The sequence below is a fragment of the Camellia sinensis genome, chromosome 11 (assembly GCF_055761805.1).
Source record: "Camellia sinensis isolate YWXY chromosome 11, ASM5576180v1, whole genome shotgun sequence".
Classification (NCBI taxonomy): Eukaryota; Viridiplantae; Streptophyta; class Magnoliopsida; order Ericales; family Theaceae; genus Camellia; species Camellia sinensis.
Window position 1 is genome coordinate 11,652,790 of NC_138971.1, and position 25,172 is coordinate 11,677,961.

Consider the following 25,172-nt stretch of genomic DNA (forward strand, 5'->3'; position numbering starts at 1 on the left):
CTATTATTGGTATTTGGTGACGAAATATTTCGTCACTAAATGTTAAATATTTTGTCACCTATAACATCCATTTCGTCACTAGAATTAAATAAAATTTTATTATATTTTTTTGGATGACGAAATATTTCGTCATTAAAAATAGTCATAAAATTTTTAGTGACGAAAATATCGTCACCAAAAGATGCCAAAAAAAAAAAAGAAAAAGATCCTTTAGTGACGAAAATTTTTGTTAACAAATATTTCAAATTAGTGATGAAATACTAACCATCTGTGACAAAATTATTTGTTGGGATTAAAAGTTTTAACGACAATTGTTTTTTCGTCACCAATAATAAATCAATTTGAAAAATTGGGGGAAGGGGAGAGATATATTTGCAATTTCTATATATATTTTTCAATAAATAATCCCTGTGTATTTTAATAATCTATTCAATAAAATATCTAGTACAAATCAATATAAAATTAAACTGTTCATTTCATAAGACAACACAAACAAAATACATGTCTTATAGTATCAAGAAATTAATATAAAACATCCAAACCATAACATCTATTCTAGTAAAATAAAAAACTACAATATAGTCAAAATAACTTGTGCATTTTAATAACCTGCTGAATATAATATCTATTACAAATCATTACAAAAGCTTGTTCATCTAGTAATATCAACAAAAACTTGCTCATTTTAATCTATGCAATAAAATATCAACAAAAAGATAAGATCTATCACAATATAATCATAACCCACAACAAACATAGTCAAAATACATGTTTGGTAATATCAACAAAAAGTACAACTACACTGTGATGGATATGTGTCTGGTAATATCAACAAAAAACTCTTGCTTTGCAGATTACCAAATTCGTTAATCTCCAATCTGCCATTTAAAAAAAAAAAAAAAAGCAACAACAACAGCAGCAGCAATAGGTTAAAGTAACCATTCACTAAATATGTTAACATGCAACCTAGAAGAGAAAAAATACAAATTTCGAAGTGAATTTCAAACCAAATTTTACAGTGCTTGTTCCATAAATTTTTACAACTTACATTAGTTCCTCCCAAGGTGTTCATGATGTTTCCCGGCCTTTTAACGATTATTTCAAGATTTTACTCCCTAATGGTCTATTTTCAAGCCTAAATGTTTTCCAACCGAAAGTCCTATGATTGTTTTATAAGTTTTCACAACTTATGTTGATCCCTCCCAAGGTGTCCATGATAATTTCTAAACTTTTTCGTGCCTATTTAACGATTTTGCTCCTCAATGGCTTATTTTCATGCATAAGTGTTAGAACTTTACAAATTTCAAAGTAGTTTTTAAATTGGGAACCTCGTGCTTGTTCTATAAGTTTTTACAATTTACATTGGTTCCTGTCGAGGTGTTCATGATGTTTCCCGGGCCTTCTTGTTCATATTTCATTATTTTGTCCCTTAATGGCCTATTTTCAACCTTAAGTGGTGGAAAAAGACATAATTCAAAGTAGTTTTCAAACTAGGAGTCACATGCTTGTTCCAATAGGAAGCCAAGTGCTTGTTCCGTAAGTTTACACATCTTATGGTGCTCCGTCTCAAGGTGTTTGTGATGTTTTTTAGGCCTTTACATGCATATTTCATTATTTTCCCGGGACCTTTTGCCTAATTGTCGAAAGTAGTTTTTTATTCTACCCTAGTTGAAGAAGAAATTTTCTACTAAATTGACATATAAACATAATGTACTAACCAAGAAGCTTGTCCATCAGAATCTGAACTTTTCCCACTCTCAAAATTTCCCGTGATACCTTTCTGCCTCAAACACTCTATGATACTTTGTATCTTCTTGCTTTGTTGCTTCTCTGAATTTTGAAACCTTGCACTTTGTTCATTTTGCTGTGCTATTTGCATTTCAAGGCGTTGAACATAGTTACTATTTTCAGCAGGTGCAACAATAGTCTTCATAGAAGAAGAAGGCCTCATGCCGAGTCCTTTCACATAACCTGACCTTGGCTTAAGCACCTTGACTGACAACTCCTCTGAGCTCAAAGGGATCGCACCAGTCTGCGAGAGATGTTTTGCTTGTGTCTGTATCATGTTGTCCTGTTAATTTAAAATAAATCGAACAATTATTAGTTGTTCTACCCTACAAAGAAAAATAAATAATTTTATCAAAATTAATATGCATAGCCTTGTAGATACATAATTAGCTTGGCTCTCCGACGAAATCCATTCATGCGTGTTTGAATTGTAGTGGATGGCCTTGTAAAATTCTGCCAATTCGGGCACTTTTCCATTTGCAATTATCTGATTCATTTGTTTTTGAATGTTATTTCAAATATTTAAATAACAAAGCCTACTAATCCAATAAAATAAAATAGTAGAACGCATCGAGCTATGCACCCTGACCGGGATTGATTTTGATCCACATCTATGTTTTGTTTTCATTTGCATCCTATTATTCACATTAGTTAGTGATTGTTCCTACACGATTGAAACACCAATAAAAACAACAAAACTTAACATTGGTAAGAAGAAACTTAATTTTTGACAATTAATATAAAACATTTTACCATGAATTCTGTACTATTCCATTTCTTGTCAATTAGAGATGTCCACTGATTAAGAGTAACACTTGCAGGTGGGTGGCTTCTCGCGTACTCCTCCCCTCTTGCATCCTTAAGTTGCTTGTATTGTTTGTGCAACCTATAGGTGAAGGTACTTAATCGCCGACCAAACTGTGTGTTTAAAGTCCTTGCTACATCACTCGAATTGCCTTGTAGATCAAACTGATCCTGCAAAATCAAATCATTTTTTTTATAAGTTAAATAACCTAAATTTTCTAACATATTTCTGTTTTTGTTTTTCCTTTCAGGACAAAGATAAGCTAATAAGCAACCTAAAAATGATTCAGGACTATCTTTGCTCTTTCAAGTCACAGGTATGCTAAGATGTTGAGACCTGGTTTTCTCATTGGCTTTCCATGTTCTTGAGGATTCAGTAAATCATATGTAAATAAAGGGATATAGTAGTAGTTATGCACATCATGATGAGTATGCTGAGGGCATTTTGGAATCAATAGTCTACTCAATTTTGTTCAAAGTATTCTGTAAAACTTATAAGGTGTTCCAATTTCCCTACATTTAGGCTGTCAACCAAAGTAATTAAGAGAATCTCAGAATTCTGTCAAAAATATCAATGAACATAAGTGTGGTGCTTTTATTTCTTGCTAGCTTATCGAATTTTGTAAAAGTTAAATCGGATGGTAAAGTTTAAGGAATATTGCTGTAAGCAAATCATTTGATGAATGATCGTTAGATTTGAGGGGGGAAATATGTTGGGGGAAAACAAAAGTGAAAAACTCTAAAAAATACTGCTTCAGTGAAACCCAGGATTCCTGGTTTTCAGCTAGACTCTTGCAATTTATGGATGATGATGAAAAATAATGTTAACTTTATCCTTAATCTTTTTAATTTATTTATTTTGTGAGTTTTTTGTTACCCTCGTGAACAGGGTTTAACAGTTGTCAATATATCAGCAACAACATTTCTACAAACGCTAGATTGGCTACATAGTCATCTTCTTCAGGTATGTTTGTCTTCTAACCCTTTATCTGCTTGAACTGTTCAGAGCAGGTATATGCTTCTCTGATTGTAATAAAATTTGGCCATAAAATGGAACTGCTTAAGTTCAGAGGTGAAGGCAATTTGATCTATGAATGGGCTATCCTGCCTCAAAGTAGGGCCAATTAGGTTATTCAAGTTCTACTCATGATTGATTCATTAGAAATTTATTTGAGAGTAACTTGTTATGTAAATAAATTAAACTTGAATGTATTTTTCAAGTATATTAAGTTCCTAAGTCAAATTTAAATATGATGCAACTTGATTTTATAAGCTGTTATACACTATAAAAAATTTACTATTTGAACTCAATTTGTTATCAATTTCGTTTGAAATGGAATCAAAATATAAAACGAACAAGACTTGAATTGAACACATTTTTTTCTCTGAATCTTTTTGCAATGTGAATTAGAAAAGGCAAATGCACTAAAAACCATGGCAATAAGTCCATGAACTCACAACTTTAGTGAGTCACAACAAGTGAGGTTGACAGTGAATGCTGGCTGGCTGGCTGGTCAAGTGTAGAAACCAAGACCCCACCAAACAACATTTTAACCCACTCCCAGAGCCCGCAGAGAGAGAGATGTCAGCCCATTGTTTTGCAAAGGGGAAGGGGGGTAATAAAGAAGAACATCAAATAAGCCATTATTGCTTTATAGACTTTAGCATTCACTTTTTTTTTTCGAAACATTGTCCTACTTGGTTTGTTTCTATGTTTTGGACTCTATTATGTTTTTTTCTTCCTTTTGTTTTCACCATCTGCTATGGTAGACCAGACCAGTCCTCCTCTGCTTCTCACTGTATGAAGCATGTGGTGTTGAATCTGTGACTAATAGATTCAAAATCCATGCATTCATTCATGCCCAAGTACCGGGGGGAGGGGGGGAAATTTCTCAAAATTTAAAAAAAAACTCTCAACTACTGTTGACCAAAATTAGGTTCAATTCATCTGACAACATTTCACCAAAGTGAGATTCAAATGCATGTATTTATTTTGGTAAATATGGAAAATGCATAGATTTATAAGAGTCATACAAAATGCATGTATTCATGTCATAGAATCAATCTCAAAATACCCAAAATGCATGTATTCATGTCATAGAATCAATCTCAAAATACCCAAAATGCATTCATGTCATACAAAATGCACGTATTCAGGTTCAATTCATCTAGCATATGGGTTGATGAAGTCTATGCTTTGTGCTTTGTTTTTATAAGATTACTAGTTAATCTTTGATTTTTACAACTGGGGTTTACCTAACTATGTACGCAAAACTCCTTGAGTCATTAAAAATACAATTAGTTTGAACTAACTCAAGAAATTCAGGATGACTCGGGAGAGATATGCTTATTGTATAAAATTAAATCATAGAATAAAAAATGAGATCCAATCCTCATCCTTTGTGTTTTATTTTTTAAGTTAATTATGTGTAATTAAACTTTCTTGTTGTGAATTGGTAAAAAATGTCCTACAAAAAGAATCAAAGATGTGAATACGCAAACAGCCACAAACAACCCGCCAAAATAGATTAAAGTGGCGACAAACAAAATTAACAAATCTGACCATAATCGTGACAAAGAAAATAAAATAAAAAAACAAAACAAAACAAATTGATGACAATAACTTTCATCTTGTTGTAATAGAAAACATATTCAAGCACTAAAACCAACTCATTAGTAAACGACATTTTCATAATAAGACAATGCAAACAAAGAAAGCAAAAAAAAAAATATATATATATATATATAAAATAATCCAACAAACTAAAGTGGATTGACAAATGCAAACTAATAAAGCACATATTCTAAGCAAAGGCCCAAAAAGTCAATTTAAACAGGTATATGCAAACTAAAGTGGTATGTTTGTCTTCTAACCCTCTATTTCTCTTTGAAGTTATATAATTTTCCTGGGAATACTTTTCACTACGCAAGGACGCGACTTGGGGGATACATAGTTATAGTTGCATTCTTACTAATCGTTAACTTCTTTCCAAAACTAGAAGTCTTTGATATGCTACGATGTAATATCTTGTTTAGCAGCACCATTCTTCTCTAATACCATGTAATATCCCCTATGCTACACCATTCTTCTCTAATCCTTTCCATCAATCACCTCAATTTCTATTTCAAAAAATATAAAAGGCAATAGTGAAGGGTTTCAATTTTCATGTGTCATGCCTCTTTTACTTGACAATAATTACTTCCAAGCGTTGGATCATCGACTTCTTATCAGCATCGTTAACCTTCTTCCACCTACGAACGCTCATATAGCGATCCCGATTTTTCCTTCCTTTGTTTATTGTATTCCGGACTTGGTTCCGTGGTTATGTTGTTGTCTTATTCTCATTTTCATCCTTTACTCTTTGTATTTGAGTCTTGGGTTGTGTTAGGCAGGTTTGGAACAGGTTGGTTGTGTTTAAAAACCAAAAGTTGATGCCCAGATTTTGGCCTTCACGCTCGAGCGGGGCTTTTGACGCTCGAGCGAGCCCTTTGTTTTTGCTTCTCCGCTCGAGCGGGAGTTTTGACACTCGAGCGTGAATATTCGTCTCTCAATATTTTTTTCTCTGCAGGTCATCGTACGCTCGAGCGGGAGTTTTGACGCTCGAGCGGGCCCTTTCGATTTTGTTCCTCCGCTCGAGCGGGGAGTCTGACGCTCGAGCGGGGACCATGGTCTGCAAAACTTCTGGAAATGTGCATCCGGTGCTCGAGCAGCGCTTTTGACGCTCGAGCATGAGTCTGTGTCTGACGCTCGAGCGGAGAGTTCCACGCTCGAGCGGGGCAACTTGTATATCAGTCCGAAAAGTGACATTTTGGATCACTTTTTGATTTTCTTTCTCTCTCCTACTTTTTCAAAACCTCCATTGGAAAGCACCTCACTCTAAAACTCCAACTTCTCTCTAGGGTTTGATCTAGTAGGAGTGATCTTCTATCCTTGGGCCTTTGTAAAAAGTGTGGAGCTTGTTGAGGGCTACATTTTGATCCGAAAATATTGGGGTTTGGAGCATTTTCAAATTTCTTCATCTTCTCCTTTGAGCTCCGAATTTGAGGTAGGGATAACTACTCATTTTTATGGTCTTTGACATAAACTATTGGTCATTTTGATGTAATGTTGAAGTTGGGTAATTTTGGGTGTTAGGGTTTCAAAATGAATAAAGAGGGGTTTGGTTATTTTGACTCATAAATGTGTATCTTGGATCTTAAAATGATGATATTGATGTTGTTGATGATATATAGGACCTTTGGGTCATTGTAGAGAAAAAGGGTGAGAAAGCCCTAAATTGTTGTATGAATATATAATTAATTTGGGAATGTTATGGAAATATGGAATTGAGTTGGAAATAATGAAATTGGCTCATTATAAGAGGGAATGGTGGAGTTGGATTTATTAATCGCTCATTTATGAAATTGTTGTCAAATTATCTGTTGATGCATTTATTATCTGTTTAGAAATAAATTGCTTTGGGCTATCGGTGGAGGATAGTCTTGATTGTTGTAGACAATGCATGATGATTAGGCGAATTAAAACTAATCAATTGATTATGTCATCGAATATGACGGTTGGAATAATACATCAAATTTATGTATTGACTGCTCATGTATATGATATGTGTTTATATACATTGTGTTGCGTGGGAGGAGATAGGGGATGCACTCCACAGTTTAGGGGAAGATAGGGGATGGACTCCTAAACCGGATTTTATTTGGGAGGAGATAGGGGATGAACTCCATAGATACAACAAATCTGTGTATCATTTGTGAAGTATGGAAGTGTTTTGATGTGGTATTGATACAGCAAGTATGTGTATCTATTGTGAGTTATAGAAGTGTTTTGGTATGAGTTATAGTCTTATTAAATTATTGGCCAGGTTCTGAGCCTTATTCATAAATTAAGAACTGGATAAGTAATGGAAAGTGAAATGAAACATGGACATATTTGTCATGGAATTGAAATGTGTTATAAATTGGTATATATGAGTTAAACATTTATCGAATGCTAATGTTTTATTTATTGCTCATATTATGTTTAGCATATCTCTACTGGGCGTTGGCTCACCCTATATGGGATATCATTTTTCAGGTTCGGGTATTATGCCACCTCCAAGGACATAGCTTGGGAGGTTCTGGGAGTTGAAGACTCTTTTTGTTGTTATGTTATCTTTTGATGTATTACATGTAAATTCAAGCCAAGGGCTAAATATGTATTTGAGTTAGTACTCTCTTCTTGTAACCAAGTGTTGGCTTGGAAAGTTGTAAACCCGTAAGGCATTTACTTTTGTTGTCAACATGTAATACTTTTGTAATGAATACTGTGATAAATGGAAAGATGTTTATTTCTCTTATGTCTATGCATGTCAAGATTGTTGGGTTTTATGTATTATTTTGAGGGCGTTACAACTCAGGTCTAGTAACTGTGTTCGAACCTCTATACCAATCTTGGAGGCCAGCTTAGAGGCTTGATCTCCTACTGGCGCATGAAACTGTTCAGGTACAGGAACCACCATCTTTCCATCTTTCTCGACAATGCGTTGGTCTTGTATATCACGTGTCGGGCCACGACCTCGTTTGTCATGTGGTGCTATAAGGACATAATATTAATTGAGTTAGTAAGTAAACAAATACAAGTTAGACCTTAAATTGAATATAAACAACTTTGTAAACTTACCAACGCTGCTAGATGCAGTCACCTCATGCGCAGGTTGCACATTGTGAGGTGGTAAGGGTTGGGTACCAACCTCTTGACCTGGGGGATCCATCCCTTCCTCTGGGGTGGGAGTTAATGGCCTCGAATAAGACTGTAAACGAAACACTGGTGGCATCTCTTGTTCCTGATGAAATAACATAATCAAATAGTAAAGAAGATATTTAACACAGTTAAAATATATTTTTTAAAAAATATGATGTTTAAGATATGTGAAGAAGATATTTAAACAGTAAAAGACATGTTGACACACAAATATAAAATAATGTATAAAATACCTTGCAATAAAAAGAACCCAATGACCAATCATCACTATCGTTCTCATTCTCTGACGGTTTATACTCATCATCATCATCTACCTCAACCCTAATTCCCTTTTCCTTTGCATTTGCACATTTGGGCTGAATGACAGTCATCAAAGAATTTGTAATATTCTTCACTCCAAGATTGTTCATTACCTTACAGTTCTTCTTGATTCTCTTATTTCTTTGTTTCTCATATTCTGTTAGCTTCTTAGTTCTCAAATTACCAGGTTTCAGCCATTTTTTTTTTCCTTTGACCATTTTCTACAACTATATAACACCATTCAACTTTAATTGAAAAATATAGACAATATATAATTATGCACCATTAAATAAAAAAAGAAAAACATAATCCTAAAGTATCCAAAACACCTTAATTGAAAGGTACTTTACGTAACCTTGTCATAACAAATAGATTAAATGTTTCTAGCGAACTTGTCACCAAACCATAATCCAAAAGGTACAAAATTTAAACTTGGCACATGACAAAAACTCAAAAACATTACTCATCATGATAAAGCAAAGCAGCAGCAGCTCAGGCAGAGCAGCAGCAGCTCCATAATTCTAAAACTATCAAGTTGCTCTATAATTGTAAACAATGGGATCTTTTGATAAGGCAGAGCAGCAATGTAGCCACAGGCAGAGCAACAGCAGCCACAGCAGTCAGCTGCAGCCAAGGCCAAAGTCCACAGACAGAGCAGCAACAGCAGCCAGCTGCAGCCAAGATCACAGTCCACAAACAGAGCAGCTAATACTACAACAGTTGTAGCTGCAACTGTCTCTATGGTTTAGTTAGACAGTTATAGTCAGGTTTAGTTAAACAGAGCAGATAAAAGTTAATTTGGTTGGGGAAGCAAGCTAATTTGGCTGATTGTATTTTGGTGAAGGTGTTAGGAGATTTAATATATAGGCAACAAATTGTTGATGGGTTTGGTGAATCGATGGTTGAGCCATGGTTGGTTGTTTATGGTGATCCTTCTAGGTAACATGCTTTTGGTGTTCTTACTCATTTGTTCATAATTTCAATTTTTATACCTTTGATTAATTTTGGGTTTTGCTTTAAATTGGAATTGATAGTGATATGTAAGTTAAGTCTCACTAGTCTGAACTATGGAGTTTCTGAAAAATGCATATTTTCATTCTACATAACAATGACGTAATTCCAATTCCATGGAAATCTATGAAAAATCGCGTCTTGAATTAGCAGAACCTAAATACAACATTGAATGGGGACCGACAAGAACAAAGAAACTACAACCAAAGTCCATATAACTCTATTGGCATGAAAGCTATGAACCAACATCTCTATTATAAAGCAAGAACTAACAAGATAGACAACCGTTTAATGATGTCCAGCTTGGGGTTTTCTTTTCATTTAAATCTTGTAAGTGGAATTCAATGCTCATTTACATTCTACGTGTGAAATAAATTGATAATATTGTCCATTGGGCATATCAATAATATAGTGGTTTCTTATTTTGCCTCATGTACATGATGCTAAAAATATTAATAGATGCATAATCAACCTTATAGTGGTTTGATGGAAAAATATTACTTCTAAAAATACATATATGTAAACAAATTAATAAAGATGGGGGCATGTTCACGCAAGAGAGAGAGAGTCTGAAGAAATGGTAACTGACATAAGTTTTGTAATCAAGTTTTTCTACAATGGAAGCATCAATTATGGTGTTCACATTGGCTCATCCAGTGGTTCTCCAAAACACTAGATCACTACACCATTCCATCTCACCCTCTCACCATTCTCCAAAACACTATTTCACCTGTTTTCTACAATCTAAAAAAACATTACAAACAAACTTCACAAACACACACACACATATATATAAGATCAAATAATTCAAGATTAACCCTCATTCCATAAGAATCCACATACTACACATTCAAATGGACAGGTTTGGATGGGTTTGGGTGGGTTATAAATGGGTTGGGTTGGGATGGAAGTACTGGCAAATGAGGTGGCTATAGGGGTGGTGGGGAATGGTAGTGGTAGAGAAGTGGTTATGGTAAGGTAAGTGATGGTGGTTGCGTAGTTGGGCTGACTCAAAGAACAAAAAATAAATAAGTTGGGTTGGGTTATCTAATGGATAATTATTAGGTAGTTTAGTACTTACCCACCATGTAAGATTCAAAATTTTTTTTTAAAGATTCATTTTAAATAGGTATAAATAGGTCATGACTCATTTAAATTTCTAATGAAATTGGTCTGTACTTACCCTTCTCTTTCTCTAGGAGGAGTGTAGCATGCACAGTTTACCAAATGAAAAAAAATCAAATTTGTACTTTCTACTACAAGTATACTTTATAACTTCAAAGTCTCATGGAATCTACAAGGCCCAATCAAGGGAAAAATAATATACAATCGAACTTTATTCACTAATATATCAAATTCAGGTACTGTTTCTTTCAAAGTGGAAATGGTTTGAATGGTTCTGAACCCCTAAATGACTGAAAACTTTACATCTTATAAGAACAAACTCATGAAACCTAGAGATTCATATCTTTCTAGAAACCGATTTATATTGATTTCCTTGTTGAGAAGCCAAATTGTGAATATTTTTATTTTTTCAAAAAAGGCATGCCCATTAGAAATATAATGAATCAATTATGTCTCACATGAATGGACAGTAATTGTTCCAAGTTATATGAACCATATTGAGACCCAATGATGTTTTTAACTAAAGATGAAATATAGCATTTTAAGTTAGTAACATATTGGCTAAGCTCCAAACATTGTATACAACATACATACATATAAATACCCCTAAGTGAAGGGGGAGGAGGATGCAGCTCATGAGACTCAAATCACCAAGCTAAGCCCTGTAATTGAGAAGCCATTTTGATAATGGTAATTTTTTTAAATTTAATAAAATAATAGTAGTCCAAAAGCATAAAATAGGCAACAAATTAATCAGCATTTTAATGGGTCATGCAAGAGTTCTTAACTAAGTTAAGAAATTAAGTACCAAAATTCAAATAAAATGGTTCAATGGAAAATAAATTCAAGCTTCTTTACAGAAAATAAGCGAACAATGGTTCAATGGAAGCTGCGTAAATGGCCAAATTCCACAACCTCAATACACAATCTTCTTCTCTCAACACAAATTCAGTCCTTAGGCCTATTTTTAAGAGGTAAGATCAGATTACCATGAACAAAGAAGCAAACCCACTAAAAAGCAAGGCAAACCCAGAATTGGTAATATAGCACCAATCGAATATTTGGCTTTCACAAGCCCCTAATAGCACAAATCAACCTAACAAGAAGAAAATCAAGACTTGTGAATCCAAAAGAACAGTTATAAAACCCTAATAAAAAATAGCAAACACAGATATAACAGAGCCAAACAAATATTTGGAGACAATGAAATTCGAGCATCAAATCAGAAATTGAGAAAGGGTTTGTAAAGCACGAGGCGTGTTTGGGAATTTTGAAGAGGAAATTTCAAAATGGAGTGATTGTGAAAGAGAGAGAGAGAGAGAGAGAGAGAGAGAGAGAGAGAGAGAGAGAGAGAGAGGAGGGGAATCCGAACATACCTCAAGAATGGAACCGTCAATCGTCGCTGCCGCCGAATGAAGAGCACCGTTCGAAGTCGAAGTTTTGCGCCGCACGAACTAGTCTTCCCTTCGAAGCCTCTCTCTTCTCCCTCTCATCTACTACGTTTTGCAGCTTACAAATTCTATGTTCAGAAGCCAAACGAAAAAATTTAGGAGCCTATTTTGCGTTTTCTTTTGCCGCTCAATTTTCCCTCCGAAATTGGTGACAAAATTATTTGCTCACCAAAAGGTAAAGTTATTCACAACGGAATTAGTTTTCTCAGTAAATGATATAAAAATATTAAAATTTATTGGTGACGAAAATATATTCATCATTAATAATTTTATAATTGATGACCAATTTTTTCCTCTCCAAAAGTCTCAAAATTTTGGCGCATTCCAAAAAAATAGCGGAAAAATCTTTAGTGACAAAAAATAATGACAAAAAATAATTTCGTCACCTAATATTTTTATTATATATGTTGATTGGTGACAAATTTTTTTTTTCTCTCTAAAAATGGTACATTTGGAGACGGAATATTATTTTCTTCACTAAAAGGTACATCTTTCGTGACAAAATTTATTTTCGTCATTAGTTTTCATCTCCAAAAGACTCTTTTAGTGAAGAAAGGTCTTTGGTGACAGACTGATTTTGTCTCCAAACATCAAAATTTCGTCACTAAAGTGATCTGTGACGAAAAAAATTTGTCACCACGTTCGTGGCCTATACGTCGTCACAAAAAGTACCTGGTGACGAAAAACAGTTTCGTCACCTATTTTTCATTTTTGGCGACGAAATGTTTCGTCTCCAAATGTTGAATTTTTCGTCCTCTAAAACACCAATTTCGTCACCAAAACTAAATAATATTTTATTTTAATTGTTTTTTACGACGAAAATTTCGTCACCAAATATATTTTTGTGACCAAAGTTTTCCTCACCAATGATATAGATTAAGGTGACAAAAAAATTCGTCACTAAAATGAGCAAAAAAGAAAATTATTCAATGACAAAAAATATTTTGTCACCAAATATTTCAATTTAGCGACGAAATATTCAGCAAATGTGACGAAATTATTTGTTTCGTACTATATCATTAGTGACAAAATTATTCGTCATGTTTTTTGAAAACTTATAGCAACATTTTTTATTTCGTCACTAATAAAAATTAAAAATTTTGAAAATAGGGGTACTATTTTCTTCCGAAATTTTTTCTTTTCAGTAACAATTCCCTGCGCATTTCAATAACCTGTTCAATAAAATATCTATTACAAATCAATACAAAAATCTGTTCATTTTCATAAACATCACAATCGAATTTTAGCTCTATCCACAAAAATACAACATGAATTGCATGCGGATTATAAACATGTCTCCTAATATCCACAAAAACGTTTACTAATATCCACAAAAATATAATATCAACCATATGCAGATTACCAAACACATCTCCTAATATCCAACAAAAAATATGTCTACTAATATCAACAAAAATAAAATATCAAGGGCGGATTACCAAACATGCCCCTTAATACTAACAAAAATATAAAATTTACAACACAACCAAAATACATGTAAGGTAATATGAACAAAAACACAAAATGAGCTACCATTGGCCCTCCAAATTACCAAACACGTCCATATCAAATCTCGAATCTGCAAAAAAATGAAACAAAAAAAAAAAAAAAAAAGTTAGACAATTATTATCTTATCTATAACATATACAATTTAACATGCATTTTTAGACTTAGTTTTCAAACTGGGAGTCCCGTGCTAGTTCCGTAAGTTTCCACAACTCACATTGGTCCATCCCGAGGTGTTTGAGGTGTTTCCCGGGCCGTCTCGTGACTGTTGCACAATTTTCGTCCCCGAAGGCCTATTTTCAAGCTTAAGTGTGAAAAAGTGCATTTTTGGACTTAGTTTTCAAACCGGGAGTCCCGTGCTAGTTCCGTAAGTTTCCACAACTCACATTGGTCAATCCCGAGGTGTTTGAGGTGTTTCCCGGGCAGTCTCATGGCTGTTGCACGATTTTGGCCCCCGAAGGCCTATTTTTGAAGCTTAACAGTGGAAAAGTGCATTTTTGGACTTAGTTTTCAAACCGGGAGTCCCGTGCTAGTTCCGTAAGTTTTCACAACTCACATTGGTCCATCCCGAGGTGTTTAAGGTGTTTCTCGGGCCGTCTCGAGGCGGTTGCACGATTTTCGCCCCCGAAGGCCTATTTTCAAGCTTAAGTGTGAAAAAGTGCATTTTTAGACTTAGTTTTCAAACCGGGAGTCCCGTGCTAGTTCCGTAAGTTTTCACAACTCACATTGGTCAATCCTGAGGTGTTTGAGGTGTTTCCCGGGCAGTCTCGTGGCTGTTGCACAATTTTGGCCCCCGAAGGCCTATTTTTGAAGCTTAACTGTGGAAAAGTGCATTTTTGGACTTAGTTTTCAAACCGGGAGTCCCGCGCTAGTTCCGTAAGTTTCCACAACTCACATTGGTCCATCCCGAGGTGTTTAAGGTGTTTCCTGGGCCGTCTCGTGGCGGTTGCACGATTTTCGCCCCCGAAGGCCTATTTTCAAGCTTAAGTGTGAAAAAGTGCATTTTTGGACTTAGTTTTCAAACCGGGAGTCCCGTGCTAGTTCCGTAAGTTTCCACAACTCACATTGGTCAATCCCGACGTGTTTGAGGTGTTTCCCAGGCAGTCTCGTGGCTGTTGCACGATTTTGGCCCCCGAAGGCCTATTTTTGAAGCTTAACTGTGGAAAAGTGTATTTTTGGACTTAGTTTTCAAACCGGGGGTCCCGTGCTAGTTCCGTAAGTTTCCACAACTCACATTGGTCCATCCCGAGGTGTTTAAGGTGTTTCCCGGGCCGTCTCGTGGCGGTTGCACGATTTTCGCCCCCGAAGGCCTATTTTTGAAGCTTAACTGTGGAAAAGTGCATTTTTGGACTTAGTTTTCAAACCGGGAGTCCCGTGCTAGTTCCGTAAGTTTTCACAACTCACATTTGTCAATCCCGAGGTGTTTGAAGTGTTTCCCGGGCAGTCTCGTGGCTGTTGCACGATTTTGGCCCCCGAAGGCCTATTTTTGAAGCTTAACTGTGGAAAAGTGCATTTTTGGACTTAGTTTTCAAACCGAGAGTCCCGTGCTAGTTCCGTAAGTTTCCAAAACTCACATTGGTCCATCCCGAGGTGTTTAAGGTGTTTCCCGGGCCGTCTCGTGGCGGTTGCATGATTTTGGCCCCCGAAGGCCTATTTTCAAGCTTAAGTGTGAAAAAGTACATTTTTGGACTTAGTTTTCAAACCGGGAGTCCCGTGCTAGTTCCGTAAGTTTCCACAACTCACATTGGTCCATCCCGAGGTGTTTGAGGTGTTTCCCGGGCAGTCTCGTGGCTGTTGCACGATTTTGGCCTCCGAAGGCCTATTTTTGAAGCTTAACTGTGGAAAAGTGCATTTTTGGACTTAGTTTTCAAACCGGGAGTCCCGTGCTAGTTCCGTTAGTTTCCACAACTCACATTGGTCCATCCCGAGGTGTTTAAGGTGTTTCCCGGGCCGTCTCGTGGCGGTTGCACGATTTTCGCCGCCGAAGGCCTATTTTCAAGCTTAAGTGTGAAAAAGTGCATTTTTGGACTTAGTTTTCAAACCGGGAGTCCCGTGCTAGTTCCGTAAGTTTCCACAACTCACATTGGTCCATCCTAAGGTGTTTGAGGTGTTTCCCGGGCATTCTCGTGGCTGTTGCACGATTTTGGCCTCCAAAGGCCTATTTTTGAAGCTTAACTGTGGAAAAGTACATTTTTGGACTTAGTTTTCAAACCGGGAGTCCCGTGCTAGTTCCGTAAGTTTCCATAACTCACATTGGTCCATACTGAGGTGTTTAAGGTGTTTCCCCGGCCGTCTCGTGGCGGTTGCACGATTTTCGCCCCCGAAGGCCTATTTTCAAGCTTAAGTGTGAAAAAGTGCATTTTTGGACTTAGTTTTCAAACCGGGAGTCCCGTGCTAGTTCCGTAAGTTTCCACAACTCACATTGGTCAATCCTGAGGTGTTTGAGGTGTTTCCCGGGCAGTCTCGTGGCTGTTGCATAATTTTGGCCCCCGAAGGCCTATTTTTGAAGCTTAACTGTGGAAAAGTGCATTTTTGGACTTAGTTTTCAAACCGGGAGTCCCGTGCTAGTTCCGTAAGTTTCCACAAATCACATTGGTCCATCCCGAGGTGTTTAAGGTGTTTCCCGGGCTGTCTCGTGGCGGTTGCACGATTTTCGCCCCCGAAGGCCTATTTTCAAGCTTAACTGTGGAAAAGTGCATTTTTGGACTTAGTTTTCAAACCGGGAGTCCCGTGCTAGTTCCGTAAGTTTCCACAACTCACATTGGTCCATCCCGAGGTGTTTAAGGTGTTTCCCGGGCCGTCTCGTGGTGGTTGCACGATTTTCGCCCCCGAAGGCCTATTTTCAAGCTTAAGTGTGAAAAAGTGCATTTTTGGACTTAGTTTTCAAACCGGGAGTCCCGTGCTAGTTCCGTAAGTTTCCACAACTCACATTGGTCCATCCCGAGGTGTTTAAGGTGTTTCCCGGGCCGTCTCGTGGCGGTTGCACGATTTTCGCCCCCGAAGGCCTATTTTCAAGCTTAAGTGTGAAAAAGTGCATTTTTGGACTTAGTTTTCAAACCGGGAGTCCCGTGCTAGTTCCGTAAGTTTCCACAACTCACATTGGTCAATCCCGAGGTGTTTGAGGTGTTGCCCAGGCAGTCTCGTGGCTGTTGCACGATTTTGGCCCCCGAAGGCCTATTTTTGAAGCTTAACTGTGGAAAAGTACATTTTTGGACTTAGTTTTCTAACCGGGAGTCCCGTGCTAGTTCCGTAAGTTTCCACAACTCACATTGGTCCATCCCGAGGTGTTTAAGGTGTTTCCCAGGCCGTCTCATGGCGGTTGCACGATTTTGGCCCCCAAAGGCCTATTTTCAAGCTTAAGTGTGAAAAAGTGCATTTTTGGACTTAGTTTTCTAACCGGGAGTCCCGTGCTAATTCCGTCAGTTTTCACAACTCATATTGGTCCGTCCCGAGGTGTTTGAGGTGTTTCCGGGCCGTTTCGTGGCTGTTGCACGATTTTGGCCCCCGAATGCCTATTTTCAGGCTTAAGTGTGGAAAAGTGCATTTTTGAACTTAGTTTTCAAACCGAAAGTCCCGTGCTAGTTCCGTAAGTTTCCACAACTCACATTGGTCCGTCCCGAGGTGTTTGAGGTGTTTCCCGGGCCGTCTTGTGGCTGTTGCATATTTTTTCAACCAGTTCCATGCCTACATGTTGGAATAGTTTTCTACTTAGTTTCATGCCTACATGTTGGAATAGTGCAAATGTCAAAGTAGTTTCCTAATTGGGAGCCACGTACATATTTCAGTGTTTGTGATGTTTCTCGGGCTTTTACGTGCATAGTTCACTATGAGCTGGTAAGGGTTGGGTACCGGCCTCTTCACTTGGGGGATCCATCATTTCCTCTGGGGTGGGAGGTAATGGCCTTGAATGAGACCGTAAACGAAGTCCTGGTGCCATCTGTTGTTCCTGAAAGAACATAATCAAACAGTGAAAACGAGATTTAAAACAGTTAAAATATATTTTATAAAAGATATGATGTGTAAGATATGTGAAGAAGAAATGTAAAAAGTAAAAGACATGTTCACTCACAAATATAAAATGTGTATAATACCTCGCGGTCAAAGGAACCCAATGACTCATCATCGTTGTCATCCTCACTCTCTGAAGGGTTATACTCAACATCATCATCTACCTCAACCCTAATTCCCTTTTCCCTTGCAGTTGCACATTTGGGCTGAACCACACTCCCTAAAGAATTTGTAATATTCTTCACTCCAAGATTATTCATTACCTCACAATTCTCCTTGATTCGCTTATTTCTTTGTTTCTCGTATTCTGTTAGCTTCTTGGTTCTCAAATCACCTGGTTTCAGCCATTGTTTTTTGCCTTGGACCATTTCTACAACTATATAACATAATTCAACTTTAATTGAAAAATATAGACAATGTCATCATTCACCATTACATAAAAGAAGAAAAAGAAAGTAACATAATCATATAAAATAAAAATTACATTAATTAATAATATATGTTCGAAAATAAAGTGATCTACTAAAAATTACATATCATAATCCATATCAGGATCCATATCAACATCAGGAATGTTATGTTCTTCATCTCTTTCATCATCTCTATTCTCTTCCATTATCGCATTTGATGACCCTACTTCCGAAATAACATTGAATTCAACATCATCCCTACAGTATCGAACAATTGGGTCAATGTCAATTGGAACAACATTAGTAATGTTTTCTTGTTGGAACACATCATTATTTTCTAAAGGATCCAATAATTCTCCATCACTAGTGTCTAGAACATCAAAGACACCCCTATGTTGCACCCTTTGTACGACATTCCAAGGCTCACCCAATTTGGTATCATTCAGATAGAAGACTTGCTTAGCTTGACTAGGTAGGATAAATGGGTCAGATTGGTACCACCGACTTGTGACGTCAATGCTTGTGCAATATGTATCAAGTCGTATTGTTCTGTTTCTACCAGTGTTACCGGTGTTGTACCATTCACACTGGAACAAAACAACCTTTTTGCCACATATGTAGTCAAATTCCAAAACCTTGCACAAGTGACCGTAAAAGTCATGCAATTTTCCTTCATGATCCCCGTGTGTAAGCACACCACTATTTTGACTCGTACGACGGTTGTCTAGATCTCGAGTATGGAACCGGCTGCTATTGATTATGCAACCTGAGTACTCTTTCACTAGCAAATTAGGACCATTTGCTAATGACCACAATTCATCAGTTGCCTCTAATGACTCTTCCATTCTCAATGTATTTATCTACAATTACATGTAACAAACAATAAGTAAATAATTTATGAATGACGACATTTTATAAAAATTTAATTTTGTTGAAGTTGTAAATGTTGAAGAATTATAAATATTTTACCCTCTCTTTGAACCACTTGGGAAATTCTTGTCGTTGTATGTGGGTTATGTCATGTCTAGATTGAGTTTGTAATAGATTTTTGTGTTCCCTACTCAAAAAAAAAAAAAAAAAGTGATTACTACGTAGTTCGACAAATAAAAAAGCTAAGCATAAACATAATTCAATGAAACACATACTCCAAATACTTTTCAATCTCCGGGCTATTGTACAACACAAACCAATGAGTAATATCACGAATTTCTTGAGACATTTCAGCATCTCGTGTGATTAGACCAATTGGACGTGCAGTTTCTGTGAATACTGTTAACCCTTGTTGACGTTCACCGCGATCTTCATTCCGTTCTGGTCGATTATGCACGGTTTCAATCCCATCAACATACATTGAACAAAAAGTAATGCACTCTTTGACAATGTAAGCCTCGGCAATTGAACCTTCTGGTCGAGCTCGGTTGGTCACATATTTTTTTAATGCTCCCATAAACCTTCAAGAGAGAACGAATTAGGAGTATAATTACATATGTGACACACTTACGTAAATCTCATTTACAAGTATAAGTGTAAAAATACCTTTCAATTGGGTACATCCATCGATATTGTACGGGTCCTCCAAGAATAGCCTCACGAGGCAAATGAATAGCCAAGTGGATCATCACATCGAAGAAGGCTGGAGGAAAGATCTTTTCAAGCTTGCATAAAATGTGTATTATACGTTCCTCTAATTTCTCTAGTTCGCTCCGCCTTAGTGTCCTAGAGCATAAGTCTTGGAAGAAATTGCCTAACTCAAAAAGTGTTGTGCTAATTTCTTTATCCACGTAACCACGCATTCCAATGGGAAGAATTCTTTGTATTAGTACATGGCAGTCGTGGCTTTTTAGGCCTGTTAGTCTACCATTTCTTGCATTCACTGATTTGGATATGTTTGCCGCATACCCATCTGGATACTTGACAGTTTTTAAAAATTCAAAGAAACCCTCCCTCTCTGCAGGTGTCAATGAAAAGATTGCTCGAGGCTTGACATATGATCCATCGGGTCGTTGTGTTAGCCATAGCTCTTTCCTTATATCCATATCTTCCAAGTCTAATCGTGCTTTCTCTATGTCCTTGTTCTTTCCATCAATGCCTAACATAGTTCCGAAAACATTTTCACTAAAATTTTTCTCCACATGCATGACATCAATATTGTGTCGAAGTTTTCGCTTCTTCCAATAGGGTAACTCATACAAGATGTTTACCTTTGTCCAATTAGGTGCTTGACGGGGCCTTTTTCTATTACTTGGATGCTTTCCATATATGACATCTGTCACGTTGTCCAACTGGTCTTGCATTTTTTCCCCAGCAACTCCAAAGATCTCTTCCGTTTCTCAATCTTACCATTGTAAGCCCTACTCTTTCGCCTTTCTGGGTGGTTCTCAGGCAAGTAACATCGATGGTTAGTGTACCCCGTCTTACTTCTCAGAGATTGAAAATACGGTTCATCATTGCAAGTGTAACAAGAATAATGACCCTTTGTTCTCCACCCAGATATGTCACCAAATGCAGGCCAATCATGTATTGTCCACAACAAAGCTGCATGCATTCGAAAAGTCTCATTGGTGGAGGCGTCGTAAGTCAATGCACCATTTGTCCATAAATCATTCAACTCATCTACCAATGGTCACATGTAGACGTCTATATCAATCCCTGGTTGCGATTCTCCAGGAATAAGTAATGACATCAAAGAAAATGGATCCTTCATAACCAACCAAGGTGGCAAGTTGTATGGAATGAGTATGACGGGCCACAAACTATAAGAGTTGTTCATGTTCCCAAAAGGGTTAAACCCATCAACGGCCAACCCTAGCCTTACATTTCGAGGCTCCAAGGCAAACTCGGGATGTTGTGCATCAAATTCCTTCCACTCATCACTGTCAGCAGGATGCCTCAATATCTCGTCGTCCACTCGTTTATCTTTGTACCATCTCATATCCTCAGCACTCTTCCTTGACATGTACAATCTTTTTAACCTTGGTGTCAAAGGGAAGTACCGCAATACTTTATGAGGGATCTTCTTACCCCTTCCACGATTGATCTTGTATCCAGATGTCTTACAAGTCGGACATTTATCTAGTGTTGCATTCTCCTTCCAAAATAATACACAATCATTTATGCAAGCATGAATGAGCTCATATGACAAGCCCAAGTCACGTAGTATTTTCTTAGCTTCATAAGTTGACTTTGGAACCAAATTTTCTTTCGGTAAAAGTCTACTTAAAAACTCTAGCATCATATCAACTGACTTATTGCTCCAATGATTTGTTACCGTCATATTAAGCACCTCAATCACAAACTTTAACAAAGTATAATTTGTACAATTTGGGAACAGCTCACGCTTGGCATCAATCAACAATTGATCAAAAGTTCTTACTTCCTCCCCTTGGGTTGTATCAGCCGATTCCCCTCTTATTCGATCTTCTACTAAGGCGTCAATACCACCTACAATTTCATCACCATCAAGTCGCATCTCATCATCATGGTAAGCCTCGTTTGAAACACGGGGTTCCCCGTGCTGGTGCCATACAGTGTAAGTTTGCATAATCCCATATTGGAGCAAATGAATTTCCACATTTTGAAGATTTTGTCTACAAACATTCACACACTTCATACATGGGCACAACAGATTGCCATTATGGTCTAAAACCCCCATTGCAAATTGAAGAAATAACTTGACCCCATCATTATATGGTTTACTCATCCTTTCATTAGCCGTCCTATACCTAGGGCAATCCAACTTTTATCCATGTCTGATCACAAATGAAAGATTAGGAACAATATAGTATAATGTAGACTTGTGTATTTATGAACTAATTAAATTGAAAAATTCAATAACAACTTCACCAAATATATGTCCAGATCTTTAATGAAGATTCTTATACAAGTTCTAATGTTATATGCAAGTAAGGAATAAAAACTAACAAAAATGGTCATTATTGATTTTAACATTCTAACACCACCATGAACAACAAATCATTAAAAAAAAAAAATAATCGCACATGATGTATATTATACATTGAGTTATATTCAACAAATCATTAAAAATAAAAAATAATGGCACATGAATCTGTGTGTATACATTGAGTTATATTTAACTATTGAGTTATATTCAACAAATCATTAAAAAAAAATAATGGCACGTGAATCTGTGTGTATACATTGAGTTATATTCAACTATTGAGTTATATTCAACAAATCATTAAAAAAAAATAATAATAGCACTTGAATCTGTGTGTATACATTGAGTTACATTCAACTATTGAGTTATATTCAATAAATCATTAAAAAAAAATAATAATGACACATGATGTATATTATATATACATTGAGTTATATTCAACTATTAAGTTATATTCAACAAATCATTAAAAAATATATATATAATGGCACATGATGTATAGTATATATATTGGCGTCCATCCATCTCCTTGGGATTATATGATCCAAGCTTGTACTATTTTCCACTTAGCCTCTTATATCCCTAAGTTTCAAATGCATTTCATGACAAATTAGGCACTCTATAACTGATGTAGAGATGCGTATGAAATGAACGAAAAACACAAAGAAAACAAGAATAATATTTTATATATTTCTCTGAATTTTATTACTAAAAAGATAATTACTTAATCTCAAAATCTTACATCCCAATTTATAATAAAAAAGAAAATCATGACTGTGTCAATAATTTCAATATTGGGGTAAATGGAATGCATCATATGTCATGCAATTCAAATAACTACTTGAACAGCAAAGGTCTTTTTCTTCTCATGTGGTTCATAATCATACAAATCTTAAATGTTCAGCCATTACCAAAACTCCGATTCGAATTACAATCAGAAAGTATACAAAAAAGTAACTAAAGAAAGAATTAGGATGGAGAAATTAAACCTAAATCTTTCCCCTCCAGAAACAATACTTTAATTTACTTTCACAGTATCTTAATCAAATTACAAGGTTCATATCTTAATCAAATTATAAGGTTCATATTCAGAATCTAATTATATTCAAAATCTAATTATAAATAAAATAGAGCAGGATATATATATATATATATATATTATATCTATAACAATATCATGTATACAGAAGACAGAGTAGCAAAAGAAAAGATAAAAACAGGGAGCATCAAGAGAAAAGAGCAACGAGAGAGAGAGAGACTAACAGATCACCGGCGGTGAGAAGAGGAGATGAGATCGGCAAGGGAAGGAGACGCTAGATCGGCACAGTAGCGAGGGGCGGTGAGGCGAGGAGAAGATAACAGATCAGCGGCGGTGAGGAGAGGGTGACAGCGGTGAGGAGAGTGAGCCGATCGGCGCTGAATCTGTGCCTGAATCGATGAGGAGAATGAGCAGCGGCGTCGTCTGTGTGTGTGTGTATGTGTGTGAGTGAGAAATAGGTCTGAACCGATAAATTATTGGGTTTGTTTGAGGCGCCAAAACATTTTTATTTCCCTCTAAAATATTTAGTGACTAAATTATTTATTGGTGACAAAATTATTTCCTCATCAAAGATAAAAATATTGACCACAAAAATCGTTTTGTCACTAAATGATATTAAAAATTATTGGTGACAAAAATATATTTGTCATTAATAATTTTATAATTGGTGACAAATTTTTTCGTCACCAAAAGTCTCAAAATTTTGGCACCCTTCCAAAATATTAGCGGGAAAATATTTGGTGACAAAAAAAATATAAATAATGACGAAAAATAATTTCGTCACCTAATTTTTTTATTATGATTTAGATTGGTGACGAAATTTTATTTTTGTCTCCAAAAATGGTACATTTGGAGACGAAATATGATTTTCCTCATTAAAAGATACGTATTTCGTGACAAAAAAAAATTTCATCATTAGTTTTCGTCTCTAAAGACTATTTTTGTTGTAGTGACTGGGAATTCGAACATGTTGTGGCTGGGACCTAGAAATCTGATTGTAGTTGGTTCCATGATTGAAAATTTAGATGGTGCTACGAATAGGAATGACATAGGCAGTTGTTATGGATGGAGTGTAAGGCGATGATGCTAGAGTGAAAGAGTGAGAAGAGAAGAGAATGAGAATAAAGAGGAATGGAGGCGGTGATTGGCAGCGATGATTGATGCCATGGTTGCTGCCATAAGAGAGAGAAGATACAAGAACATAAGTTAGATGAAAGGATAAAGAAGACAAGGATGGGTATAAATGTCAACTTGCCATTGTTGTTAACAGAAGTTAGATGTGCACTTTGGTCCATAAACCATGTGGCGATTATATGGTGATTTTTGAATGTCAAGAAAACAATCTGCACTGGATCCAAACCTCAAGGGGGTAAAGTGAAGTTTGCTCATAAATTTATCCACACAAGACCAATTGAGAAAGTAAAATTTTTTGACATAATTTTTAAAAAAAATCTTTGAAAAAAAAATTGTGATTTATATGAGTTATCCCAAACAGCTACTAATCAACTTATTACCACCGTCTTTATCAATTTAATCAACTTATTTTTTTCACTCATTGGATGAAATCATCTTCTTTCCAACAAAATCCCATCGTTGCATGACTTCCATAACTTTTGGTTTAGTTTTGATAAACTTGTTTGATTAAACTTTTAAAGAGGTAAATTACAAATATATTTTTTAAAATATGTTTAAAATATAAATTTTTTTTCTTGTAATTTGAAAAATTATAAACTTTATTATCAAAATTTTTTAATTAACAAAATTAATTGAAAAAATAAAATTTATAACTGTTCTCCTATACAATGATAATATTACGTAAACTATTAATTGAAACAAATTTCTAATATCATTAAAATATTATTAATTGACTTAGTGATTTATTGATAAATGGGTTATTTATTATGAAATTAGAAATTTCAAAGGATGGGATTTAATTTTCAGAATCATATGGGACAAATCGTATTTTAAGCAAATTTCAAAAGTGTATTTGTAATTTGCCCTTTTAAAAAAAATAAAAAATTAATTTCAAAAAAAAAATTAAAAATACTTATTATTTTTATACAATTTTATCATAGGAGATAAATAATTT

General features: G+C 35.9%; 2 protein-coding genes across 4 annotated transcripts; both read right to left on the minus strand.

Moving 5' to 3' along the window:
* Positions 1-582: 582 nt before the first annotated feature.
* Positions 583-12,377, minus strand: LOC145801855 (uncharacterized). Of its 3 annotated transcripts, none has more exons than XR_014343573.1 (6): positions 12,148-12,377; positions 8,255-8,417; positions 8,013-8,167; positions 2,542-2,763; positions 1,777-2,452; positions 583-878 (listed from the first exon to the last, which is right to left on the minus strand). XR_014343573.1 is itself a non-coding variant. In XM_082893589.1 (5 exons), exons 2-5 carry the CDS (start codon positions 8,406-8,408, stop codon positions 2,400-2,402), a joined length of 555 nt encoding a protein of 184 aa, XP_082749715.1. In that variant the 5' UTR covers positions 8,409-8,417; positions 12,148-12,377; the 3' UTR covers positions 894-2,399. The 3 variants fall into 3 exon arrangements, 1 of the variants encoding a protein (XP_082749715.1); XR_014343572.1 differs by having other exon boundaries at positions 1,719-2,452; XM_082893589.1 differs by lacking the exon at positions 583-878 and having other exon boundaries at positions 894-2,423.
* An 8,392-nt stretch (positions 12,378-20,769) lies between these two features.
* Positions 20,770-21,846, minus strand: LOC145802151 (uncharacterized). Its single transcript, XM_082894817.1, has one exon. It carries the CDS (start codon positions 21,844-21,846, stop codon positions 20,770-20,772), a length of 1,077 nt encoding a protein of 358 aa, XP_082750943.1.
* Between the last annotated feature and the right edge of the window lie 3,326 nt (positions 21,847-25,172).

What these genes read in the sequence shown, in the direction of transcription:
- LOC145801855 (XM_082893589.1), bottom strand. Translation starts at nt 8,408, where the DNA reads ATGCCACCAGTGTTTCGTTTACAGTCTTATTCGAGGCCATTAACTCCC. An exon ending in GACTGCATCTAGCAGCGTTG is followed by an intron (nt 8,168 to 8,254) that starts GTAAGTTTACAA and finishes ATGTCCTTATAG; the next exon opens with CACCACATGACAAACGAGGT. An exon ending in CCTCCAAGATTGGTATAGAG is followed by an intron (nt 2,764 to 8,012) that starts GTTCGAACACAG and finishes TTGATTTTGCAG; the next exon opens with GATCAGTTTGATCTACAAGG.
- LOC145802151 (XM_082894817.1), bottom strand. Translation starts at nt 21,846, where the DNA reads ATGAGTAAACCATATAATGATGGGGTCAAGTTATTTCTTCAATTTGCA.